Source organism: Eublepharis macularius, chromosome 5 (assembly GCF_028583425.1).
Source record: "Eublepharis macularius isolate TG4126 chromosome 5, MPM_Emac_v1.0, whole genome shotgun sequence".
Lineage (NCBI taxonomy): Eukaryota > Metazoa > Chordata > Lepidosauria > Squamata > Eublepharidae > Eublepharis > Eublepharis macularius.
Genome location: NC_072794.1, coordinates 173,934,129 through 173,960,324, shown reverse-complemented (window position 1 = coordinate 173,960,324; position 26,196 = coordinate 173,934,129). Strand labels below are relative to the sequence as shown.

The 26,196-nt window shown below is 50.7% G+C and overlaps 1 protein-coding gene and 1 long non-coding RNA gene across 2 annotated transcripts; both read left to right on the top strand.

Annotated features, from left to right (window-relative positions):
• The first annotated feature begins 16,027 nt into the window (after positions 1-16,027).
• LOC129331019 (kunitz-type serine protease inhibitor 87-like) lies at positions 16,028-22,487 on the top strand. Its single transcript, XM_054981340.1, has 4 exons — positions 16,028-16,159; positions 18,215-18,388; positions 20,796-20,936; positions 22,249-22,487. Exons 1-4 carry the CDS (start codon positions 16,036-16,038, stop codon positions 22,257-22,259), a joined length of 450 nt encoding a protein of 149 aa, XP_054837315.1. The 5' UTR covers positions 16,028-16,035; the 3' UTR covers positions 22,260-22,487.
• A 1,519-nt stretch (positions 22,488-24,006) lies between these two features.
• On the top strand, positions 24,007-25,412 carry LOC129331030 (uncharacterized). Its single transcript, XR_008597091.1, has 3 exons — positions 24,007-24,093; positions 24,582-24,764; positions 25,242-25,412. It is a non-coding gene; the product is annotated as an uncharacterized LOC129331030 (long non-coding RNA).
• The last annotated feature ends 784 nt before the right edge of the window (positions 25,413-26,196 follow it).

Below are 26,196 nucleotides of genomic sequence, written 5' to 3'. Positions count from 1 at the left end.
TGCTGGAAGCTTTGGCCAAATGCGCAAAGTCTGTTGTACCCCGAGTTTGCTTTAAGCTGGAGACACAGTTTGTAAAAAGGCTTTGAACACACTCTGGTCTCTTGGCTGGGACTGGAAAAATGAAAACAAATGGATTAGATGGGGCATTTTTTTCTGGTGGGCCCTTGTCTCTGGAATGCCCTCCTTCTTAAGGCTCACCTGGCACCTACTCTACTTTCTTTTAGGAGTCAAGCCAAGACACAACTGTCTACCTGGGCTTCCCAGGCCTTTAACTAGGGGCTTTATCTTACCGGCTCTTGTAATGGTCTGCTTCTGTTTCGTGGACAGTTTTTATGCTGCATATGTTCAATGGCTTGCTTTTATATCACGTTGTTTTAATGGCAAGTTGCCTCGAGCAGGATGCTGAAGAGGCAGCATATAAATATCCTAAATGAATGGACTCCGTTCAGGGGGTTTTCATTGGCTGCTTCTTCTCAGGCTCCTCTCGTGCAGTTTGAAACCAGTTGATTTCCAGCCATCCCCGTGGAATCTGGGCCTGCGGTACTCCCTGGTCTCCCGGGAAAGGGCACTGCAAACTAGAGCCAGCCTCTGGGCTTTTCTGCTATGCGAGAAACATCTCTCCCACTCACTTACTTGCTTACAATCTGGTGTGACGGCACTCTCTGCAGAACTCAAACATTTCCGCCTGCAATCCTGTGGCATTTTGATGGGTCTTAACAGAAAGGCATCTGCATTGCATAGGGAGACCTAAGAGGTCTCTAGGGCGACTCAACGGATGTAGCAGAAGCTGCTGCCCAGAGGAGGAACGGCTTCTTTCCACTTTTGTGCTGTGGGTTAACTCCGACATTAGTTGGCCAAGGAGGGATAGGGGCCTTGCTTGCCCAAGAATAAACGGATTGATTTGCTAAGCCCTGTGGGCAGGAGTGAGCCGGGCTGGTGTGTTGCAGGAACATTCAGGCCAGTCCAGCGGTAAAATGAACTGATGGTTTGGGGTTTCAATTTCTAAGAAGATAAATTTGGGGAAAATAAAGAGAAGGAGGACAGTATTCAGGGCCGGATCTACGGTTGCCAGCGCCCAGGGTAACCGTAGTCAGGTTCTATGTGCACGCATAGCGCGCTCGCACTCCTGGCACTGTGTGATGATGTCACTCCCATGACGTCATCACGCTGGGATGCCCCCCCTGCCCCCGCAGCAAGCCGGCTGTCCCGGCGTGCCGCGGAGCTGGCGGTAGCATGAGTGGCTTGGAGGCTGCCCGTGCCATTCACCTGCCCCGCAGGACAAGGGGCAGCTGGCTTGCCGCGCGCCGCTTGTCCTGGGGAAAGGCGAATGGCACAGGTGGCTTCCCAGCCACCCACGCTGCCTTTTGCCTTTCCCCAGGAAAAGGGCCGGCCGGCCACCCCTTTTCCTGGGGAAAGGCAAAAGGCAGCGTGGGTGGCTGGGAGGCCACCCGCGCTGTTCGCCTTTCCCCAGGCGCGCTCCCGGGGCTGGCAACTACGCCCGGCACCTCCTCTTCGGCGGCGCCGGGGGCAGACTACCCCCCTGCCCCCCCCCCCGTTGATCCGGCCCTGGCAGTATTGAAAAGGTAAATTTTGGAGATATTATACTTTTAGTTTTAATATCTCAAAAATATGGAGATATTGATGGTTGTTGGGGGTTTTCCGGGCTGTATTGCCGTGGTCTTGGCATTGTAGTTCCTGACGTTTCGCCAGCAGCTGTGGCTGGCATCTTCAGAGGTGTAGCACCAAAAGACAGAGATCTCACTGAGAGATCTCTGTCTTTTGGTGCTACACCTCTGAAGATGCCAGCCACAGCTGCTGGCGAAACGTCAGGAACTACAATGCCAAGACCACGGCAATACAGCCCGGAGAACCCCCAACAACCATCGTTCTCCGGCCGTGAAAGCCTTCGACAATATATGGAGATATTGTTAAAATATGATAGGTGTTGTAGAGAAAACTGGAAAATGAAAGATGTATTACTTTTCTTTGTTATTTTCAATGTTTGTTCTTTTTCTCTCTTTGCATTCTTTTAACTTTCTTTTTCTATATCTCTGCCCTTTTATTGGGCTTTTAATCGTAGTAATAATAAAAAAAGTATTTTTAAAAAAGGCGAGCCCAGCGGCCGTGTACAGACTATCAGAACCAATCCCATTAGACCCTGGAACGAATTCGCTAACCGCCCTTCTCAGAACTGCTCGCCGTTTCTTGCGCTGCGGCGGGCTGCCCGATCCTTGCGCCATCTTCCTGCAGCTGTGACAGCCGTGCAGTCTAGGGTATGGAAAGCACCGACGTCAAACCACAAAGCCTGCCCAGGCAGCGGCCCAACTGCTCCACGGATCGCAGGGTCAGCAACGCGGCCTTTGCGCCACCAGAGGGCGCCCTGACCCGCCACTGGCTCTGCAGGACTCGGCCAAAGGCTGCGCTGCCCACCGGGCGGGCGGCGCGGAGTTCCCCTCCTCGGGCGGGATTGCAAGACGGGGGAAGGCTTGCTTGGGGAGAGGCCCACTCCGGCCAGGGCTGGGCTGGAGGCGCGCTGTGTGTCGCCTATGCCATCGCCACGGTGCTTGAGCATGGGGTGTGTGCGTGCGCAGCTCCATGCAGCTCGTCGTTCAGCGCTTCAGCGGCTGCACCAGCAACTGGAGCGCATCCAGGGGGCAGCCCCCTTCGAGCCGCTGCAGGTGTAACCCCCATGAACTAAGCGGTGTAGCCCAGGTGGGCCGAGTTAGTAGCTGAGCCAGGCAGCTGCGGAAGGGGCCGGCTGCTGGGGGCTTGGACACGCGTCACACGGTCGTATCACTTCGAATAAGGTCACCAGCAACAGGTTCTGCGCGAACAATAGTAACGAAAAGGGGTGTGTGTGTGTGTTACAATTCGTGGGTATTATTGTGGGAATCGTCTTATTTTTGAAGGGCTGCAATTCTCAAGAAGAGGACAGAAACCTGGTCCCTAACTGGAAGGATGTTGGCAAAGGACTCGGTCACTTGGTGGGATCCGACGGCGGGTTGAACTTGCTTACCGTGAGTGGTTTCAAAGACATCGTGGGCTGGAAGTTGCACTTAGGAATTTGGTAAAAGGACAGAAAAAAATAGCTGTATTCTAACTGTTAAAAGGTTTGGTAAAAAAAAAAGCCCCTTAACTTACATGTGCGTGTGAAAGTTTCCTTCCTAAATGAGTCCCACAGATCCCATGCAAAGGAGGGTCGCACCCACCGGCGCCAGCAACGCCGCGCTTCTTAGGGTCGTCAGACCCCCCCCCGCCCCCTTTGCAGAAGAGCAAAGCCTGCTGGGGCTTGTAGTTTCCGAGGGGAGGGGCCGCTGATGCGGGGCCGCCCGCTGGTCCCGCTGGGAGGCGAGGCGAGGCGCTTCTGCTGCGAAGAGGGTTGCGCGGCTGCCACGTGGTGGGGGCCCTTGCGGGCAGTTTCGCCTGTCCTGCCTCTCAAGGTGGTTGTGTAGGAGGTCAAGGTTAGCCCCGTACCCCGCCCCCCCGTCAGTTTCTTGGAGGCGGGCAGGGAGGGCCGGATGGAGAAGGCTGCGAGGCGGCAGGGGGCTCGCCTGGAAAAGTCTGGGTCTGGCCCTCTCTCCTCCGCCTCCCAGGTTTGCTCCTGCCTCTAAGCAGGGAGTTCCCCTCCCCGGGAGTGCCTCCTGAACCCCGGCGAGCGGCTCCCGGCAGGGACTGGAGGCTTTGCCGTTGCTGGAGAGGGCGGGCGCGTGCTCGTAGCAGGGGCGCGCATTCGGGCAGCGTGAAACTGACCGTGTGGCTTAACCCGTGCGAGGCCGAGGGGGGAAAGGGGTGAACGTCCCCCGCCCCCCCCGCAGCCCACCGAGTCCTCCCGGGCGGGGGCTCAGAGCCCGGGAGAAATGCCCCGTCCCGACCCTCCCTCAGGCTCCTGGGCTCGCCTCCGCCTCTCTCTCTCTCTCTCTCTCTCTCTCTCTCTCTCTCTCACACACACACACACACACACACACACACACACACACACACACACACACACACACACAGTGTGTGAGAGAGAGACAGTTCAGAGAAATGGCTTGCAGGGCTATGATTCCCATTCTGAGCTTGGGGGGACCCAGATCCCCCCTCCCCAATAAGTGACAAGGAGCCGAAATGGCAGGCCCGCCTCTCCAGGGAGAGGGCCACGGCCAGAGCGCTGGGCACAGCTGGCACCCAGCAGAAGCAATGAGCTTGCAAAGGGCCGGAGGCATCTGGCCGGGTGCTGCAGCCCTGGTTGAAATCCTCGCTTGGCAGACAGTCTCCTTGGTGGTCCTTGTCTCCCCCCCCCCCCCGCCCCAGCTCCTCCAGGACACGAACTCAAGTGCATCGACAGGAGACGGGCATGCATGACTCGCATTTATTTCGATAGCAGCCCACCATGAAGAAGCTGGCACGACCGGTTGAGCCTCTCCTGGCTGGAGAAGAGATGGAGCAGGCCTTGGCGTCTCTTTCAGGACTGCGAGGGCTACCGAGAGAGATCTGGCCCCAAAGCAGAGGAAGCAGGGGTGGAAAGGAGAGAGTGCTGGCTGGTGAGGTGGGCTCCTCGGTCTTGTCCGAGGTGGCAGCTTAGCACTGGCACATACCAGAGTGGCGTTCTTTGGCGCAGCACTTCCGGGCACTCTCCCTCCAAGGCCTGTGGATTTGCAGGAAATGAGTGACCTGTGGAAGAGCAAATGCAGGGGAGTTAGAGGGAAGGGAGCAGCTTGGTGTGGTGCCTCCAGGGCTCAGCCGTAGTGCTCCCAGCCTCCGGTGGTCATGAGTCCAGAGGAGTGAGCCGTGCTAGTCTGTAGTAGCAACGTAGTAAAGAGTCCAGTAGCACCTGTAAGACTTAGCCAACTTTACTGTAGCATAAGCTTTCGAGAACCACAGCTCTCTTTGTCAGATGCATGGAGGGTAAGAAGAGATTTAACTTCCGTGCATCTGACAAAGAGAGCTGTGGTTCTCAAAAGCTTATGCTACAGTAAAGTTGGCTAAGTCTTAAAGGTGCTGCTGGACTCTTTACTAATCTCTGATGGGCATCTGGTCCACCCAAGGGCTAGCAAGACAGTGGGAGGAAAGAAAAAAGAGGCTTGGCTGTATGCAGCACATGGCCAGAGACATTTAGTTCATAACAACAACAGCAGAGCAACAACAAAACAACAGTGTGCTTTATACCACTCTTCTAGACAGATTAGTGCACCGCTCAGAGCAGTGAACAAAGTCATTACATGCACAATGCAGCTGGGAAGCTGGGCTGAGAGGAGCGGCTCACCCAAGGCCACGTGCTCAGCTCATGGCAAGAGTGGGAGTCGAACCAGCAGGGTTCTGACTGACTCAAAGCCCAGGCATTTAACCACTGTGCTACAGCAGCTGCTTGTGTGTCCTGGAAAGCTGAGAACTTTGCGATGAGTTGATTAGGGGTGGCAAGATCCAGGTGGAAATTGCCTTTCTGTGCAAGTCCCCTTTGGAAACGTATTGATAAGGGTGCATCTGAGATCCCAGCACCTGTAGAAGGCCGGCCTTACCTCAGGAGAATGCTGGATTCAAGCACTCATGCCCACAGCCGTTGCTGCAGCACTTCTGTCTTCCACTGCACGAATCATCGGAAGTACAGAGCTCCGTACACAGGCCATAGCCCTTTGTAGGGCACTTGCCGGGCTTGCCTGGAACAGAACAACCGCGCAGTCACCAGGCAAGGACAGGCTTTTTGCTGTCCACAAACAACCCCCCTCCCCCATATCTGCCCATCTCCCCACACTACGCCATGAGTAGTATCCTCTTTGCTCTTTCAGCCTTAGGAGACGGCTGTGCTGGCCTTGGGCACAATACGTGGTCCAAACGGAGCACTTGTTGAACTGTGAGCCGAACTACAAGTGACGAATGACACTTGAACAGCAAGTGAACAGACTCACGTGTATTCCTCCCTGTTCACTTGCGCTCCACTTGATCATGTGATCAAGTGGAGCGCACGTGAGTCTGTTCAAGTGTTATTCATCACCTGTAGTTTGGCCCTATGATAACACGGGGTGTTGACTACTACCTTTGGGAATTGTGTACACTTCAGGGGTTTTTTTGTTTTGTTTAAACAACTTGTTACACGGTGTCCTGAGTTCAGACCAAGCTGGCAGGAGCGAGGAACTGAGGCAAGCTGTAACATACACCCCCACCCCCACCCCAACTGACTGCTGTTGTGGAACCCTCGGGTTCCGTTCCTTGTTCTTTTGCTCATGCCCTGCAGAGGAAGCATAACAGAGGGATTGCAGCTCCTGGTGGAGGAGAAGCACTGCGCGGCTGTTGCTGTGTCTCCCAAACCCAGAGGCATGATGGGGCCGCTCTCTGGCGGTGCTCCTTACCTTCAGATTGGGCAGGCAGCTGTATTCCAGATGCACACGACAGCTCAGCCCAAAGAGCAAGGAGGCCGAGGAGGATCAGGAGTCTGGTCCCCATGGTGTGGCTGCTGGAACCCAGGTCGGAGTGCCACGCATTCAGCTTGCTGGGTTATAACTAGGCTTCCTAAGGGAGGGGCTTGCTTAAGAGCAGAGCCAAAACATGGCAGGTGAAATAACAATGAGGTGACAGTTTGCATAATCATTTTTTAAAAAGAAGAAACCCTGGCAGCACATGAAAAACTTGCTTTGAATGGATGAGCGGAAGAAGCCAGTCAGCAACGGAATCACAGAGCCACAGGGCTGGAAGGGAGCTCCAGCATCATCTAGTCCAGCCTTCTGCACAGTGCAGGAAATTCACAACTATCTCTCTTTGCCCCCCCCACCCCCAGTGACCCCTGCTCCATGCCCAGAAGATGGCAAAACACTGTCAGGATCCCTAGTCAAACTGACATGGGAAAAACTGCTACCTGATCCCAAAGTGGTGATCGGCCTTGCCTTGGGCATGTAAGAAGGGGCCACGAGGACTAAGCCCTGATGCAGCCCTTCCTGCCCTCCCCCTCACGATCTGCCCAGGTTCACAGAATCGGCACTGCTGTCCGATGGCCGTCTAGCCTCTGCTTAAAATCCTCCAAAGGAGGAGAGCCCACCCCCTCCCGAGGAAGCCTGCTCCACTGAGGGGCCGCTCTGTCAGGTAGTTCTTCTTAATGTTTAGCCAAAAACTCTTTTAATTTCTTCCCATAGGTTCTAGTGTGGGGTAGCAGAAAACAACTCCGCGCCATTGTCTATACGGCAGCCCTTCAAGTACTTGAAGATGGTTATCATACCACCTCTCGGTTGTCTCCTCTCCAGGCTAAACATTCTGAGCTCCTTCAACCTTTCCTCCTAGGACTTGGTCTCCAGACCCCTCACCATCTGCATTGCCTTCCAGCTTGTCTATAACCTTCTTAAATTGCAGTGCTCCAAACAACACAATAATCTAGGTGAGGTCTAACCAGAGCAGAGTAGAGCAATACCATCACATTGTGTGACCTGGATGCTATACTTCTGTTGATACAGCCCAAAATTGCTACCTGATCCCAAAGTGGTGATTGGCCTTGCCTTGGGCATATAAGAAGGGGCCATGAGGACTAAACCCTGATGCAACCCTTCCCTCCCTCCCCCTCATGATCTGCCCAGGTTCACAGAATCAGCATTGCTGTCAGATGGCCATCTAGACTCTGCTTAAAAACCTCCAAAGAAGGAGAGCCCACCACCTCCCGAGGAAGCCTATTCCACTGACGGAGTGCTTTAACTGGCAGGAAGTTCTTCCTAATGCTGGTGGTCAATGTTCCCTCTAAGCTTTGCAGTGTTGTGAGCTAAAAATCTACTTTGTGAGCCAAAACAACAACTTTCATTAGTTTTGAGTGCACCTCCTTAAAAAAAAAATTACAATCAAATAGTTTTGATTACAATCAAAACAATTTAACAATAAAAGCCATTAGGTGAAAGGGCCACAAAAATCAGAGTATACTTCTGTATAAAAATAGATATGTCCACACTGATTACAAAGGGGTATTTGTATTAGTCTGTTGCTACAAAATAAAGCAGACACACAATGGTACCTTAAAGACTAGCACATTTATTTCAAGATGAGCTTTTGTGACTCAGTGCTTACTTCTTCAGCCTCCTTCTTCACCAAGGCCAAGTTAAATGATGCCTTCACCATGGTGGTGGCTGGGGCGCTACCTCCTCTCCTCCACTTTCTGGGGCTGAGGGCGGGGATCCTAGCGATTTCAGGCTGCACGGGTCAGGCCAGACCTGATCACTCAGCTCTGCTCTGTTGCCCAGCTAGAGAGCCAGCAGTGGCTGGAGGCGCTCTCTGGCACCCCCCTGGGGGCCAAACCAGCAAGAGAGCAGAGAAGTGGGATGAGGCTCCATCCCTGCCCCTTCCCTATAGGGCCCACCTGCAGATGCTGGCTGAGTGGGAGGGCGGGACCGCCTGAGGGTTAGTACCTGTGAGCTACATCTGAGAAGCTGTGAGCAGAGGAGTCTGAATCTGTGAGCGATTGCTCACGTGCTCACATTAGCGGGAACACTGCGGGTGATGCTGTCCAGTAAATGCAGAACCTTCCAGTTTGCACAGAAAGCCAACCCCTTCCTGGATGTTGGCTACATCTTGTCCCCAGGCTTTGCGTGTCTTTGCATGCCAACATCATCTGCGTCTGAGGAGAGGAGGAAAGGGCTGTTGTTTGTGTCTCTCTCAATAGGCAGCAGAGGATGAGACGGCCCCACGTTAAGGCTGCCTGTCGCCACTGCGTGACAAGCCACCCACCCTTCTCTCACTCCACTCTCACCGGTGGCTGAAGGGCCAGGAATCCCCACCCGCTCAGGCCCTCCCCCTTCCCTGGAAGTTCAGCCCTCTTCTCCCATAATTCAATAAAACGCTTGACGGACCATCCAGCTCTGCTTCTTACATCTGGTGCGGCTGATCGCCCCTCTTTGAGTCTTCTGCGCATGTCCTTCCATGACTCTTCCAAGTTCTTTGGACGCAGGTGGATTGTCTTTCCATGCACATCCTGATTTCACAGAACCTCTTGGTGCATCTGAAGTTGTTCTGTGCTGGAGTAAACGTTCAGGTGGGCCAGGACTATCATTTGAATTTGCTGCCGCAGACCGTCATGGCTACCCATCTGGAGTTACCAAAATGACATTGCTATTAAAATGCACGACAGAATGAATGAATAGGCTTGCTCTCTCTTTTACATAACTCCACAGAAGGCACACCGGGGGGGGGGGGCGGTGTCATTGCACTTGCCTCCCACCATGCGGTACAGCAAACGTGACTTCCCCGTGCAGCTGGAGTTTGTCACATTTCCACCACACATGGAAGAGAGACAAAGCCGTGGTCTACAGCCAGTTCAGAGCAGAAGAAGGTTTTTTGTGTTTTCTTTAACTTCACTGGCATAACGCCTCACCTAGGGATTATAAGGAAGTTTTAATACTATCATCCTGACATTTTGACGGGATGTTGCAATGATGCTCGATGAATGTTGCATAACATGGAATAGCCACGGCTTAAGCTTTTAAAAATTAAATGCAAAGTGATGCCCTCAGCCTATCCGAGGCAGAAGAATTCCGTTGTTATTCAGGCCAAGGATTTGGGATTGTTCTCTTTGGAATTTTGGGCCTCCTGTAATTTTTGCTGTGGTCATTTCTAGGTGGAGTCGTTTCAATTAGATTTTTCATTACAGAGCAGTAAAACACTGCAGAGATTCAGGGCCAAGCTAGAAGTGACGAGTTACACTTGCATGGCAAGTGAACAGACTCACATGTATTCCTCCCTGTTCACTAGCGCTCCACTTGCACTCCACTCGATCGAGTGATCAAGGGGAGTGCAAGTGGAGTACAAGTGAACAGGAAAGAATACATGTGAGTCTGTTCACTTGCCATGTGAATATAACTCATCACTTCTAGCTTGGCCCATAGTGCCAAGCAGGCCTGGTTCCTGTTAGGGTCCCCGGGTCCCCTTATCCTCCTGGTAGGAGCGGGGGGGGGGGAACCCAGCAATCACCGTTTTCTACCAGAAAAAGCACGCGTGCACTCCCAGGACAGCACGATGACATCACTTCCCCCAACTCCCCCCTTGCCAGCCGTGTGAGGAAGGCAGAGGGTGGGAGCAGGGAACCCCCCACCCCCACCGGGGGACCCAGAATCCTGTTGCGTTCATCCCGATCAATCCACAACATCCATACAGAGTCGCATGCAGAGCTGTTGGTTTTGAGAGGAGTTAAACATCTCACGGGTTCTGCGTCTCGCAAAATATGAACACGTGAAACTGCCTTCTGCTGAGCCAGGCCCTCCCGGGCCTCCCGTGACTGGCAGGGGCTCTCCAGCCCAGTGGCTCAAGCGAAGGTCTTTCACATCACTTCCGACTTGGCCCTTAACTGGGGAAGCTGGGGGCTGGACCCAGGGGCTCCTGCATGCAAAAGTACGGCTCTCTCACTGAGCCCAAAGTGAAATGGCTTTATAGAGAATCATAGAGTTGGAAGGGACCTCCAAGGTCATCTAGTCCAACCCCCTGCACAATGCAGGAAATTCACAATTACCCCCCGACTGCCTCCGTGATCCCTGCTCCATGCCCAGAAGGTGGTAAAACACTGTCAGGATCCCTAGGCAAACTGGCCTGGAGAAAATGACGCAAAGCTTTCCAGCAGCTTACGGGCTAGCAATACTAAGCAGGTGAGATGCAGCAGAGACCACACCAAGTAAGGTGAACTATATACAGATTTATTTACAGAGATATATATACACAGTCCAATAGCCTTTACAACTCAGAGCGACAAAGTGCTTCGCCAGACTCTGATACCTATGCAGGCACGCAATACACTGTACACATAGTACATTTATACAACTTACATCCAATCAGCTTTTACCTTTGCACTCAGCACATCTGGCTGATGCAACCTTGCAACCTTGGATGATCATATAACTTAGCTGTCATTTAGATTAGAATGATCTGACAATGTCTGAATCTTGCCAGAGTTATTTTCACATTCTGACAGAAAATTGCTTCCAGATTCCAAAGTGGGGATCGGCATTACACTGAGCATGTAAGAAGGGGCCACAGGAACGAAGCATGGATGTAGCCCTTCCTGCCCTCCTTCTCATGATCTGCTCAGGTTCACAGAATCAGCATTGCTGGCAGATGATCTGCTCTGTCAGGAAGTTCTTCCTAATGTTTAGCCGAAAACTCTTTTGATTTAATTTCATCCTGTTGGTTCTGGTCTGACCTTCTGGGACAGCGGAAAACAACTCCGCACCATCCTCTATATTGCAGCCCTCCAAGTACTTGAAGATGGTTATCGTATCACCTCTCAGTTGTCTCCCCTCCAGGCTAAACGTTCCGAGCTCCTTCAACCTTTCCTCCTAGGACTTGGTCTCCAGACCTCTTATACTTAATCAGGGAGCAGCTCAAAGCTGTTTTATTTGCTAGGGCATTTAATGTAATATCAGACAGAGGCACTTGTTGCGGGGAGGGGGTTGGTTGTTTACCATACTGTTGTTTTCATTATAGAGTGAAAGTCACCTTGAGCCACAATGGTAAGGAAGGGTATAAAGATCTATTGGGGGATAGATCTTATACGCATTTTTCTGAAGAGGATGTAATGGAGAATGAGAACAATTTGCTTATCATACCTGGAGACTGGAATTGCTTCAACAGCCATTTTTGTCTGTATATTTCTCTTTTGGTCTTTCTCACATGTGCAGCTCAGCATGTGGGAATGTGCAGGGCAGGGCTGTGCCAGGCGGGTGACGCACGGGGGTGCCTGCAGACAGTTCTGTGCTCAGGTCACTGACAGTAGCTGGAAGTATTTTGGATGGCCAATGCTGGGAAAGCCCTTCCTCGGCCTGGAGAGTCCCACCAGTCAGAACTGTGCTTTGTATCCCACCCAACTTGCAAGGAGTTCAGAAGAGTGGCGGCCATGATTCTCTCATGGGGTTGCCAAAATCCGGGTGGTGGCTGGAGATCTCCTGCAATTACACCTAATCTCCAGATGGCAGAGATGAGTTCCCTTGGAGAAAATGGTTGCTCTGAGGTCCCTCCCCTCCCCAAATTCTGCCCTCTCCACCCCCTAAATCTCCTGGAATTTCCCAACCTGGAGCTACTCCCCCATCATCTTAATAATAATCATTTCGTGAATGCTTTCTAGTCTTTCCCACAGATTTGTCCCCAGTCATCTGCCTCACAAGGCCACCGGGGCTCTGGTGGGGAAGTCCCCAGGATGCAGGGAGAAGGCTTCTTCTCCTACCAGGAAGTGGGGAGTCCCCCGGCCAGTTTGCTTAAGACCGGCTCTGCGGCAGCTGAACCTGGGAACTGGCCTCTGATTTCCACACTCCCCGAAGAAGCAAAACCCCTTAGCCCCTTCCAACTAGTGTCCAGCTACTTCAGAAGAAGCTCTGTGGCAAAGATGGGAGGGCCCTCTAAGCCACCCTCATGGAGAATGAACAGGAAGGGAGTTGGGAGATGAATGCTCCTGGCTGTGTCTGTCGGAAGGAGGGAGCTCTGACTCTCAAAAGCTCACACTCTGAAAATCTTGTTGGTCTCTAAGGTGCCACGGGACTTGAATCCTGGTATTCTACTCCAGACCGACACGGCTACCCACCCAAAACGATGGTCAAGGCAAGCAGCTTTCTTATGCTGTCCCAGAGACTTCTGGAGGGACCACTAGAATCTGCTTCAGGAGTTGTAGTTTTCCCATTTCTGCTGCCGCACGTGCAGGTATTGCGTGCTCATATGGCAGCAGAAACAGGAAAAGTCAGAATCCAGGTTTGGGGAGGAGAGAGGCCTGCTACCCGATCCTTTTAGCTGGAGATGTTGGGGTCTGGGATTGAATCTGGGTAATTTTGCTTGGCCAGCAGAAGGTTCTCATACATCTGAGTATCTTTTGGCCTTCCACCAATGCAACTATCCTCGAATCACATTGCCAGCCTCTAGGAAGACATTCCTGCCCTTCTCAGATACTCCCTGCACATGGGCCTTGGTACATTGTATACAGGGAGACAAGTTAGACAGCTCTTCTAACCTACACATGGCAATACAACTGTGTAACTATTGTTCTATGCCCATCTCCACGGTTGTTAGATTCTAGGCCTCAGCTGGTTCTGAGGTCAGGAGTTTGTCCCTAAAAAATCTGGCAAAGTGGGCTCAGGAATCAGAACCCCACCCCCCACCCCACCCCGGCACTGTTTTTGCACAGGGAAATTTTTTTGAGAAAAAGGCAGGACCTTTCCCTCCCCCATGACAGCTTTCTGAGCCTATTTGGGACCTCCTTTTTTTAATACAAGCCATTCCTCAGAGCTGCTGTGCGTCTGCACAAGCCTGGGTGGTTCTGTCATGAACTCGTGAAGGAAGTAACATTTAGAGTGATCTAAACTCAGAGCCAAGCTACAAGTGACGGATTATACTTGCCTGGCAAGTGAACAGACTCGCGTGTACTCCTCCCTGTTCACTTGCCATTCACTTGCTCTCCACTTGATCTCCACTGAAAGCGAGTTTGGTGTCGTGGTTAAGAGTGCGGAACTCTAATCTGGAGAACCGGGTTTGATCCCTCACTCCGCTACTTGTAGCCAGCTTAGGTCAGAGCCGAAACAGACGTTACGAATTACACGTGTTCTCCACATGATTGAACTTACATGTCTTCCCTGCTGGATTTGCTGTTCACTTGCTGTTCGCTTGTTGCCGCAGTCTTCCATCCACGTGTTCACGGTCTACTGTCCACGGGACCTGAGTTGCCTTTCCGTGATGCACTTCCCTCGACGCATGCTCAGAACTGGCCGCAAAAAAGGGGGGGCAGTGGTCGTTCACACCATGGGCAGCAGGTGGTGCTTCATTTCTAAAGTTACCCATGACTTGTTCTGTGTTTGCTTTCTTCGCCCCATCATCCCACAGCGCTTATGGCATGTTGTGTTTTGCTTTTATGGCAGCCTACACTTGATATCACACACGATTCCCACAGCCTTATTTCTCGCACCTTTCGTAATCACTTCCTCGGCCCTGGCCACCGGCCAAAGCCGCACCAAGCCAACTGGACTCCCGGCCTTTCCTCTTCTAGCCACCGTGTGGAGTTTCGGTGCATTCGGTGATGCTCCGTCCAGCACCAACAGCCGCAGCACGCTGGCCTGCACGTGGGCCTGGGCATGCTGGAGCTTTGCTGCCTGCCCATCCTTGCAAGTCTCCCTACTGAGTGAGTCAATGGACAGCAAGAGCCATTCCGTGTGAAAATAAACAGAAAACAGTCTATGTTTGACCGAACACGTGTGTGGCGGAATAAATGATTCCTAGATGCAATTAATTTACGGAGGCGGCAATGTGCAACAGTTGAAAAATGCATTTCCTGATCGGTGGAAACGGGGGCGGTTTGCTGTGCTTTGCGGGAGAGTTTTCAACTTTGTTTTTGTTGGATGGATTTGTTTGGCCAATCACCTTCAATCCGGGGGGGGGGGGGCGTTAGTTGTTGATCGAATTGGAACTGTTCCAGTTGATTGACTGTGGCGTCAGCCCTTGGAGTCGACCTGTTAATCATACGCTGTTTTAAGAACGTTTGGAGAGTAACGGTCTGGCATGACTTCAAGCAGTGTGTCCAGCAGCAATGCCTCCTTGGCAGAATGGTCGATGCGCCTGGCAGTACCAGGAGGTCTCTCTCCTGCTGGCAAGCGTCCTACGTATGGGGTATGCGGAGGAGCTTATGGCGAGTGCATGTTGACATAGCCCTCGCGCTTATGCCGCCATCGCTCGGAGGTTCTCCAGGTCCGGGTTCAGCCGCACGGTGGCACAATGCCGAGTCAAATTTAGGCGGCCGCAGGCGGTGTTTCTCCATGCACTTGAAGGGAGTGCTGGACGTCGAGCACCTCACCACCGTGCAATGATGTGGATTTGAGAGGCAGCGGGAAGGCAACACGGGGAGGAAGCTCCTCCAGAAGGTAAAAATCAGCATTGTGAAAAGCTTCGGGAGGGGTACTTTGTTGAACAAACAGCTGAAGGAACTCTTGAGCATAACTCAGTTGCATGTTCCACACCCCTTGCCGTTGTTGAACTTTTGTCGTCGGCATGCTAGATGAGCGTGTGCGCGACACCACCTGACGTCACGCTTCTTCTCATGTGCCCATCAATGTCAGTGGCTGCCTAGAACTGACCTCATCGGTATGGTGGTGGGGAGTAAACAAGTCATTGCCACAAACAAACGATGTGTGTGTGGAGTGGTATCATGTCAGACTTGCCTTGTGGCGATCTCTGGCAGTCACAGCTTCTAGGAGCTCTCTCAGCCGCACCCACCTCACAGGGTGATTGTTGCTGTGGGGATAATGATAACATACTTTATAATCTGCCTTGAGTCTCAGTGGGAAAGGTGGACTATAAATGACATAAATAAATAAATAAATAAATAAATAAATAAATAAATAAAATAAGTGTGCATGGCTGAGACCTCTGAGACAGAGTCTATGTCACATTCTCTAACCATGGGGCATTGTGGCTATGGTCTGTATAGTGGGTGTGGGCAGGAGGGGCTATGATTGGGTGCAGGGGAGGGCATGATTGGTTGTGGCTGTACCTAGCAATCCTATTTGTTCACGCATCAGGGTGAATGATTATAGAAAGAAAAAGGTGAAAACACTTTCATAGAATCATAGGGTTGGAAGGGACCGCCAGGGTCATCTAGTCCAACTACCTCCCGCCCCCAACACACCCCACGGCCCCTGCCCCATGCCCAGAAGATGGCAAAACACCTCCAGGATCCTTAGCCAAACTGGGGAAAATTGCTTCCTAATCCCAAAGTGGCGATCAGCATTATCTTAAGCATGTAGGGAGAGGCCACGAGAACTAAGCACGGATGCAACGCTTCCTGCCCTCCTTCTCGTGACTTGCCCAGGTTCACAGAATCAGCCTTGCTCTCACCATACACTCAGAAGCTATCCTAAACAAAGCCATCTGGAGTATGCTGGTAATTCTTTGCTGGTAAGTTGCAGCATTAGGAAGTGCAACGTACGTTTGTCAGGGCTCACAAGAGACTTTTGCGCAGTCCCAGAAACTGGAGAATTGTCCCCCACCACGTCTACCTGCTTCCTTGATCTGCTGCTTCTGAAATCCCCCCTCGGGAACCTGTTTTGCAGGAATGGTATATAATAAAGGGAGTGGATGGACTGGCTAGTGGTGGACTGTCCAACCGGTCTCACCATGCAGTTGGACTGCCATCTCCTTCTGCTGGGGCTTCTTGCTTTCTGGCTTGAGCTGACTCTGGTTGCTGCTCAGAAACGTCCAGGTAAGAGACTTCTCCTCCTCCCTCTTCCTAGGCACCCTCTATTTGCAGCCCTGTGTCTGGAAGAATACCTTGGGCACAATCCTCCAGGCGGGGGGAAAGGCACCAAGGTGGAGGGAGAAAAGTGTGCATGCACTCCTCCATCACGCTGGCGATGGGGGAGCTGTGGGGCACACTGAAGCCCAGTTGAGTAAAAATCGCTTTGGGCCCACCCCAGTCAAGCCTAGAAACAGAGTGGTGGTGACAGGGGGATATGCCTAGAAGCAGAGTGGTGGTGACCAGTTAAGGCCCTTGCCTAGGGTTGCCACCTCCCGGTGATGCCTGGAGTTCTCCCAAAGTTACAGCTGATCCCCAGACCACATTGATCAGTTCCCCTGGAGGATAAGGCAGCTTAGGAGAGCAGTCTTTATGGAATCGCATCTCTGCTGAGTGACTCCATGGGAATTTTCCAAGCTGATGTCGGCAACCTTACGTTTGCCCACTCCAGGGCTGAAGGGGACAAAGAGCCCTTAGAGGGAACCCCTGTTTACCCTCAGGCCCTACCCCTTCCCGTGACTTCATTGAGCATTCTTAGGCAGGGGGGCATGGAAAAAGAAGATTGTCTTCTCACAGTTTGCAATGGTTGAGAACGCAACAGCCAACCTTCGCAGTCTTTACCCTCTTTACCACCTGAAGTTGAAGGTTAGAAATATCTGCTGTACAACTGCACAGATGTCAACATGTTTGCCGATTCTTTGAAGAATTCTGAAATAAAAAAAATAAAAGAAAACATAGGAATTGTTTTAGTAGCTCTCTTAGAGACTGGAAGTGAAATGAGGAATTGGAGTGAAGGAATAAAGCGTTCATTTTCGCAATCCAGGGAAGTCGAGAGGGGAGAGTGCAGGTGTGCTTACTGGACTCAGTGCTAGTAGGCTTCCTCTATAAATGGCCTGGAGCAAGCAGAAACGGCAAGGCAGCGGAGTTTGCTGATAGCAACACATGATTTAGATGGACAGAAGACGACAAACTCACTACAAAGTACTTCTTAAAAAAGCAAATGTTTCCAAACTGTTCGGTCCCTTCCCTTTCTGTGGCCTTAGGCACCTGTCATATTCTAATTTGATACCATTAATTTGACACTGATGATCAACCATTCTGAGTCATCAACATAACAAAAGCAAGTAGAGCTGTGTGTGTGTGTGTGTGTGTGTGTGTGTGAGAGAGAGAGAGAGAGAGAGAGAGAGAGAGAGAGAGAGAGAGAGAGAGAAGACTCTCCTCAATCCCAAAAGAGTCATCTACCTTTTTATATATAAATCAATCTCAAAACAGTGTACATGTTTGTAGGGTCTCCTATCTAAAAAGAAACCCACTCAGACCATCTGCGACCAAGTGGTATATTTATATTTCATCTGCTCGCAGAGTTACCCAGCCACAAGTATATATCCCAGAGTGTAGCCATTAGGCTCTTAGACAAATATTGTAGGGAAAGATGTGACTTACAATATACAATAAAAGATATAACTTGAGCCTGCCTGGCAAGGAGAGCAGATTACAAATCGGAGAGAGAGAGAGAGAGAGAGAGAGAGAGAGAGAGAGAGAGAGAGAGAGAGAGAGAGAGAGAACACAAATGGAGGAGAAGAGACTAAATTAAGAAGTGAACAAATTGAGGTAGATTCCAATTCACAGTTTTCCTTGTACGTGAGAAGAAGGAATGCTAGTCCCAAGTATACTTTCCCTATAGGCATGGCCAATTTGTCCGGCATCATGCCTGCATGGTTGTATGTGATCAAACCTGCATGGCAGGAAAGAGTTGTAGATGTGTCCTCTAACTTTAGAGACCACAAGGGAAAAGAGAGAAACTTTCACAATGGACACAGGAGGAGAGGAGGGGTCAGAAGGTGCTCCCACACCTTAGACTTGGTGACTTGCTCATCAGAAAAACAACGCATATGTACCGTGACAAAGCAGTGTTCCCCATTGTCCAAGGCACGTTGAGTTGCCTATTCCAGCATGGTCAAGGCAAACCAGCAAAGGTGCCAACGTCTTTTGCACATCTGCAACAAGCATTTTGTTCCACAGATTTGTGCTTCCTCCCTAAGAAGGTGGGACCATGTAAAGCCCTCAAACCCCGTTTCTTCTACAACTCGAGCACCCAAAATTGTGAACATTTCTTTTATGGCGGCTGCAAGGGCAATGCAAACAACTTTAAAACTCTGGAGGAATGTCAGCGCACCTGTGAAAAGCCAGGTGGAGGTGAGTGTGAAGGGGCCCGGGGCTGGTCTCCCAGCAAGCTAAGAGAAAGACCTGAGTCTGGAAATGTCATCCAAGTCCAGCTTCTTTCCAAACTGTCTACAAATTAGACTTACCCCTCCCCTTAAATGAAGTACAAAAATAGTATTTTGTTCAGAATCCTCTTGCCATAGATAATCAAGGTTTGAGCATAAGCGAATTGCAAGCAGTAAATGTATTTATTAAAAAAATGCGCTCTTTCCAGGGAACCTGCCTGTGGCAGTTTTTAAAATAAGGTCTGAATGAGGGGGAGCTATGGATGTGCTCATTTCAATGTTTATTTTCCTTTGCCTCTCAGATGGCAAAAATTAAAGCACGTGTGCTAAGGTAGCATAGGGTTCAGGTGTGTGTAGCTAGGGTTGCAACTCCAGGTTAGGAAGATCCTGGAGGTTTGGGGCAGAACCTGGGTAGGGCAGGGTTGAGGGAGGGGAGGGGCCTCCGCAGGGCAGAATATTATACTGTCCACATTCCAAAGCTGCCATTTGCTCCTGGGGAGGAGGTCTCTGCGGTGCCCCCTACCCAAAGGCCTAATGGAATCGAGCATCTCAGCAGCTGTCTTCAGTTTTAAAGTGTAAATTCCCATTGCAAACCTTCTGGGAGCCCATCTGTCTGCAAAATGGGGTACATATGGAAGGAAATAAACGAGGGAGTGATTGACACAGGCCTAAGTGAACAGGAGTGGAATTCCCTCCTGCTCTGAACGAGTCCTGCTTTTCTGCTGCAGTGAGAATTCCAGGGAGGATTTTGCACCCACCACAGGCATAATGGCTTTTATTTATTTACTTACGTTATTCATGCTGTTTCATCCACCTTTTTCACTGAGACTCAGGGCAGATTACACAGTTTAATTCAATACAATTAACAGCAGGGACATTCAGTAAACAGTACAGTAAGGTGTAATAATAACAACAACAACAACAACAACAACAACAACAACATTTGATTTATATACCGCCCTTCAGGACAACTTAATGCCCACTCTGCGCAGTTTACAAAGTGTTATTATTACCCCACAACAATCACCCTGTGAGGTGGGTGGGTCTGAGAGAACTCTGAGAGAGCTGTGACTGACCCCAGGTCACCCAGCTGGCTTCAAGCGGAGGAGCGGGGAATAAAACCTGGCTCTCCAGATTAGAGTCCTGCCGTTCTTAAGTGACTGATCCAAGGTCACCAGCTGGCTTCAAGCGGAGGAGCGGGGAATCAAACCCGGCTCTCCAGATTAGAGTCCTGCTGCTCTTAACCACTACACCAAACTGGCTCTCATAGATTGCAGGAATTTGAAAAGAAGCAGATATCTGATTCAAAGCTGCTGAAATAAACATAAGCAATTTGACATGATATATTAAACAACGTGGAAATGACCCAATAGGAACATGCTTACAGTACCAGACTGGGAATTATCTTGCAAGGTTCCACAGGGCACAATCTTATCCTCCGTGTTATTCAATCTCTATGCAGAACTCTATGCAGAAATAATTTGTAGCTATGGAATTGGATGTCATCAATAAGCGGATGACACCCAGCTCTGTATCTCTCTGTCCACCCTGGTGATGCAGTTGAGGTTTTAAGCCACAGCCTGGCAGCTGCAGGCAAATGGCTGAAGGCAATCAAATTGAAACCGAACCCAGACAAGATGGAAGTGGTGCTGGTTGGGAAGGTGGAGCTCTTGAAGGGCCATCTAATGTCAGCCCCAGGATTGCTTATGTTCTGTCTCAGTATTTTCTTCAACTCTGTATTGGATTCCTGCTAATGCTCTGTCTTTGTAACCTCGTGTTTATTTACCCTATGGCATTGTTTATGGAAATGTCTTTGATATAGACTATACAAATCTCACACTGTGTGATCCACCTTGAGTCTCAGTGAGAAAGGCGGACTATAAATGACACACACAAACAAACAAACAAACAAACAAACAAACAAAGATGGTAACAGCTAAAAACAGAGCATAACAAAAACAGATAACCAGACCAATTTAAACCAAAACTAATATACATATATTTTTAAAAGATACAATAATTGAATTATAGGGTAGGAAGGAGAAGGTCAGCGAGGGAATACCAGATAAAATGAGAAAAGTCTTCACCCACTGGTGGAAGTCAGTGATAGAAGGGGACACATTAATATCTCTGGGAGGGAGGGAGTTCTGTAATTTTGTTTCCACTACTGAGAAGGCCTTCTGCCAGGTTGCTATCCGTCTAGCCTCAGAAGGTGGGTGCATCCGAAACAGGGCGATGTCCTTACAACTTAGTAGTAGTAAGAACGGAACGCAATGGCGGAAATCTCCCTCTCCCCTTAGCAGAGAAGGCAGGCTCTCACACGTGCTCATCCTAAGGAGAGCTGCTTCCTAACCTGGCCTTGTTCTGTGTTGCAGAGAAGCCTGGAACCTGCCCCATGTTTCCTGCGATAGTCAACGAGCCTTGCGTTACGCAATGTTTGCATGACGGGGAGTGCTCGGGAGAGGCCAAGTGTTGCTCCAGGATGTGCTCGATGGTTTGTCTGAAGCCTCATCCAGGTGAGAAAAGAAGGTGGAATTGGAGACCCTGCCTAACAGAGGACATTCATGCACGTAGCTGTGGCGCAGGGTGGTGGGTAAGGCTATAGTCCCCTTTGTGGTTTGTTTGTGCCTTGCTGGTCTGATGGGTACCCCTCTTGCACTAGAGCTGGGACTTAAGAGGTCATCCAAGATCACTACCTGGAATTTTGATGACTTTTTTATAAGTTTAAAAAAAAGTGGATAAAAAAACATTAAAAGTAGCTGTATTCTAGCTGTATCTGAAGAAGTGAGGTGTAACTCACGAAAGATCCTACCCTACCACAAATTTTGTTAGTCTTATAGGTGCTACTGGACTTTTGCTCTTTTCTACTGCTATAGATTAAAATGATTTCATTTTTCAAGGCAATTTTGTTAGAGATCACTTTTTTCACATTGAAATAAGACTCCCACACCTATTCGGCTCAAAACAGCTGGAAATTTGAAGAATCCAGCCTTGATTCAACTTAAACAGACAGTTTTCCTTTGACCCTTTCTAGAACGGGTAACAGAATAATATGAGGAACTGTTTACCGATTCTAAGAAGTGCGTGCACATGATGAATACTTGTTTGCACTTTCTTGCAAAACAGCCCACAGATATCGTTTTCACCATCACAGTCCTATCACAGCGTTTTAGAAAAAGAGTTAAATTGTGTATTTCACAAGATTGCCTTAAAATTCCAACACTTTTTTTTAAAGGACCACTCAAAGGCATGTTTCTGAAGTTAAATTGTACAACTTCCCAAATCAATCATTTGAATTCTGAAATTTTGCCAAATTCCTCCATTTGGGCAAAAATTCATTTTGGCTCAGCTCTGCTGAAATTATAAAGAGGAAGTTCCCCTGTCTGCCCATGAGTCCTTTTCCCGACTTGGGCCAGAAGATCCTTTGCTGCATCTAAAGGCATCTTCAGCACACAACTGCAAAGTGGTCCAAAGTCTGGGTGGAAGTCTCCAGCAGTGCAGGCTACAACTTGCTCTGGGCTCTTGGTTCTGCTCAGGGCTTTTTTTCTGGGAAAAGAGGTGGTGGAACTCAGTGGGTTGCCCTCGGAGAAAATGGTCACATGGCTGGTGGCCCCGCCCCCTGATCTCCAGACAGAGGGGAGTTGAGATTGCAGAGCTGAGTGGCATGGAGGGCAATCTAAACTCCCCTCTGTCTGGAGAGCAGGGGGCGGGGCCACCAGCCATGTGACCATTTTCAAGAGGTGCCGGAACTCTGTTCCCCCGCGTTCCAGCTGAAAAAAAGCCCTGGTTCTGCTTCATGGGATAGCGAACGCTTTGTTCTTTTCACAGAACTGCCGTGACTTGGATGCAACACCCAGCGCCTCTCAGCCTCCTGTGTTGGGTGCTCAAAGCCTGCAATCTCAACCAGACTCCCTCCTAAACCTCACAGTCCTGACCCGGCATTGCTAAATCAAGAGGCATCGACACACTGTGTTGTCTCTTTGCAAGGATGTTTTTGGCCACTGTGGAAAAAAAGCAACTATTGGAAAAACCACACAACTTCACAACATGCTCAGCTTTGCACATTGAGGAACCTCCCCTTCGTGAAATGAAGAAGCGTGGCTCTTGGAGGAAGAATTTACTTAATCTATCTGCTTGCATTGAAAGGATTTTTATCCTTATTGAAAATATGAGAATATTTCCCCAAACCATGTGAAACACACCACTTTCTGAATAAAAGAAACATGCATGAATTTATTGTTAGGGATAGCAAGAAATGTTTTTTGGGCTCTCTCCAGCGCAAGAATATTTAAACAGCCCATAATCTCCAAACCACATGGGATCCAAAGTTACAATTTAGTTTTAATCAGCATGAGAGTAAGACACGATTGTCTCTCCAGAACCCGAGATCGCAATGCCTGTCTGTTCTGCCTCCAGATTAAGAGACTGAAGGCGAACTTTCCAGCTACAAGTATCAGAAAAATTATTTTAGTTATTTATCTTATTTATAGCTCACCTTTGTCACTGAGACTCATGGTAAATTACAAAGTAAAAGAAAGAAACAATGAAATTATACAACACTAGCATCAAAGCCCATTGTGGGGGGGGGGGGGAATACAATGGGATCTAGAAAGGGGAGGGTGGGCAGGCAGGCAGGCATTCAGCTCCTCCTCCATCATCGATTCCGCTGGTGAAGGAGGGGGGTGGGCATTGCCACCTGCTCCCAGCCTGGGCTTCCCACTGTGGCACGTTTTCTGGGGTGACATGGTGCTGTGCCTAGACTTCCCTCCATGGCAGCGCCCTCTGGTGGTGCACCAGGATATAAAGTGAGTTGTCTGAAATACGCTTACTCAATTAGCTAGCTAGCTAGCTAGCTAGACAGACAGAAATACGCTTACTCAATTAGCTAGCTAGCTAGCTAGACAGACAAACAGACAGACAGACAGAAGCCTCCAGGCCCTTTGTTGTGAAGCTATAAGGGGAAAGACATATCTCTGCAATAAAAGGGGATAGAGATTTAGTTTTGTTTTTTTAAAAAAAGAATGCCAGGACTTCAGAGAACCTGACAGAATGCTGCAGCAATACAGTGTAACATCCAGGCTGCAAACCCTGGCTTGGAAATTGCTTGAGGTTTGAGGGTGGAGCCCTGCAAGGATCTCAGGGGAACTCGCTGGAGTGAAATGCCATGGAATCTACCCTCCAAAGCAGATACTTTCTCCAGGGGAGCTATTCTCGGGAGTGTGGGAATCAGTTGTAATCCCAGGTGATCTCCTGGCCTCACCTGGAAGTTGGCAGCCCTAAATCGAGGGCAAGGCTGGGAGCTGCTTTGAGCAATCCCTGGGGAGGGTTTTCACTGTGGCAAGGACATGATGCCGCTTGGCCCCGCCCCTCTTTCCCCATCCAGTCCCCGGCATTTGGGCCTTATTGCCTCATCCTCTTTCTCCCAGAAGCGTTTCCTGATGGGCACCGCAGCCACCTGCCCCCTCACTCTGCTGGGGCGGTGCCAGCACCCTTTTGCATCCTCCGCTCCACCCCGTTCGGCTCCCTTGGCTATAAATGCTGACAGCAGGCCTGGGAGAGGAGAGGGCTCCTGGACTGGCAGCATCATGCACCGCAGTGGCCTCCTCCTCCTCGTGGGTCTCCTCGTCTTCTGGGCTGAGCTGGCACCCGGCTCTGGTCAGAAACCTCCCCCAGGTAAGCGACGCCTTCCCCTGCCTGGCCCTGGAGCCCCTGGCAAAGCCCCAGCAGACTGCCCTCTTTCGGCGTAAGCCCTGTCTGCTGCAGCTCTGGCTGCAAGGGAAGCACAAGCACAGCCTGCTTTGCTGGGGGTGAGGAAGACAAAACCAGGCCCCAGCTGGCTGCCTCACAGGCAGCCCCCAAAAGCCACTGTAGCTGCCATTGCCTGGTGCTGCCAAAATTGCCAACTGCACAGAGCAGCCAAAGTGGCAGAAGGAGCCGCTCTCAGAGAAGGGCCTTGGCAAGACGCAGCCTGGAGAGAGCAATGCTTCCCTGCTCTGCCATGATGACAGAGGCTGCCCCTGGCCCCAGAAGTGCTGCTTCACTACTGGTGGCAGCCCTGGCTGACCCCCTCCCTGCTGCTGCCCAGGAGGCCAGGCACACAGCATGCTTGGGCAGTCAGTGGGCCAGAATCCCTGGATCAACTTCCTTTCTCCCTGTCATAGGTCTCCCTTACCGCTGCACCCTACCACCTGAGACGGGGCCATGCAAAATGAATATTAAGCGTTACTACTACAACCCTCGTCAAAGGAGATGCATGACGTTCACCTGGGGGGGCTGCCAAGGCAACAGCAACAACTTCAAGACAAAGGAGGAATGCGAGAGGGTCTGTATGCGAATCTGGCCAGGTATGGAGCTCTGGGTTTCCTTGTCTGGGCTGGGGAGGGCCAGGGAGACAGAGCAGAGCAGGAAGCCCCCCCCCTTTTGGCATGAGAAGTGCCTGGAGCCGTGCAGAACGGGGCCGGGATCCTGGCAGCATCAGGCCCAGCACCGCCCTTTTCTCTGAACTGAGCCAGCTGATGATATCTTTCCAGTAAGAATTGTATGCTAACCAACCTTCCCAGTTACGCTAACCAGGTTTTAAAAAACTGGCAAAGCCCTGGGGTGCAGGGACACTGTGCTTCTGGCCGTAACGCCTCCCAGCCACGTGCCAACTCCCTCAGGGAGGTTTCCTCATTCATCCGGGGAGGGGGGGGAATACTGGAATAGCACTGGTGTTGGCAGTCCCAAGGGACGGATGCTCAGCCCCTTGACTGCAGAAGCTCCACCTTGTTCCCTGCCCCGCCCCCCCCCCCCAAGTCACTGCTTCTTTTTTCCATCCACAGCCAACCCCACAGCATAATGAGCCACTCGCACTTTTTGCCAAAGGACAGCTGGACACCCTAAGGAAACACCAAAGCCCCAGGAGAAGATACTGGGCTATGTGCCCCCCACTTTGCCTCGCTTCTCCTTTCCTGATGCTGATGCAATCACCTGCTTGTGCTGCAATAAATACTTTTCTGTTCCTGCAACCTCTGAGTCTTGTTTTTCACTTGTACTCCTCCGTGCCTTTGTCTCCCACACTAAAGCAGAGAGATCGATGCCCCTTAGCAATGCTGTGAGCCCTTGGAGGAGAGAGAGGACAGCTCCAAAACACCAGCCCACAGCACTGTCCCTTGGACATAAGCCAGATGTTGGACACATCTGTATGGGATATATCCAGACTCCTATATCATCAAATTAATGTTGGAATTGGGGCAGAAGGAGGGGGTGGAAGGACAGAGCTGGAGAATGGGGTTAAAGCAATAGGCCCAAAATTATTAGGGGGCACTGGCCACCGAGGAGAGCCTTTACCACGTGTGCGGGAGCCAGGAGGCCACCCTTGCCACCCTGGCCACCAGCCGCGCTGGCGGGGCAGCCAGCTCACTGAGCACCAAGCTGGCCCTCTGCGGCTGCTGTCCAAGGGGCACACCAAGCGGGCAGTGGCAGTGCGGGCAGTGGCAGTGAGGGGCAAGGGGTGGAGAGGTGAGCAGCCCCAAATCAGGGGAGCGCTCACTGGGGGCGGCTAAGATTCCAATGAACATTCTGTAAAATGATAAAGAATATGAATGTCCTCCTGGGGCTCTTCATAATTCAACATGCTTTTTATCACTGTGAATAACTTTGTGTCATTGGCAAACTCGGCCACTACCCTGTGCCCCCAAATTTCCAGATCATTTACGAACAAATTAAATAGCCCGTGTCCCTATACTGATCCTTGTAAGACGCCACAGTTCACTTCTTTCCATTGTTCATTTAGTT

Bases quoted from the DNA above. Each gene is read 5' to 3' on its own strand.
- LOC129331019 (XM_054981340.1), top strand. From the start codon at position 16,036: ATGGACTGGCTAGTGGTGGACTGTCCAACCGGTCTCACCATGCAGTTG. The intron at 16,160-18,214 runs GTAAGAGACTTC...TTTGTTCCACAG, and splicing joins TGCTGCTCAGAAACGTCCAG to ATTTGTGCTTCCTCCCTAAG. The intron at 18,389-20,795 runs GTGAGTGTGAAG...TCTGTGTTGCAG, and splicing joins CTGTGAAAAGCCAGGTGGAG to AGAAGCCTGGAACCTGCCCC.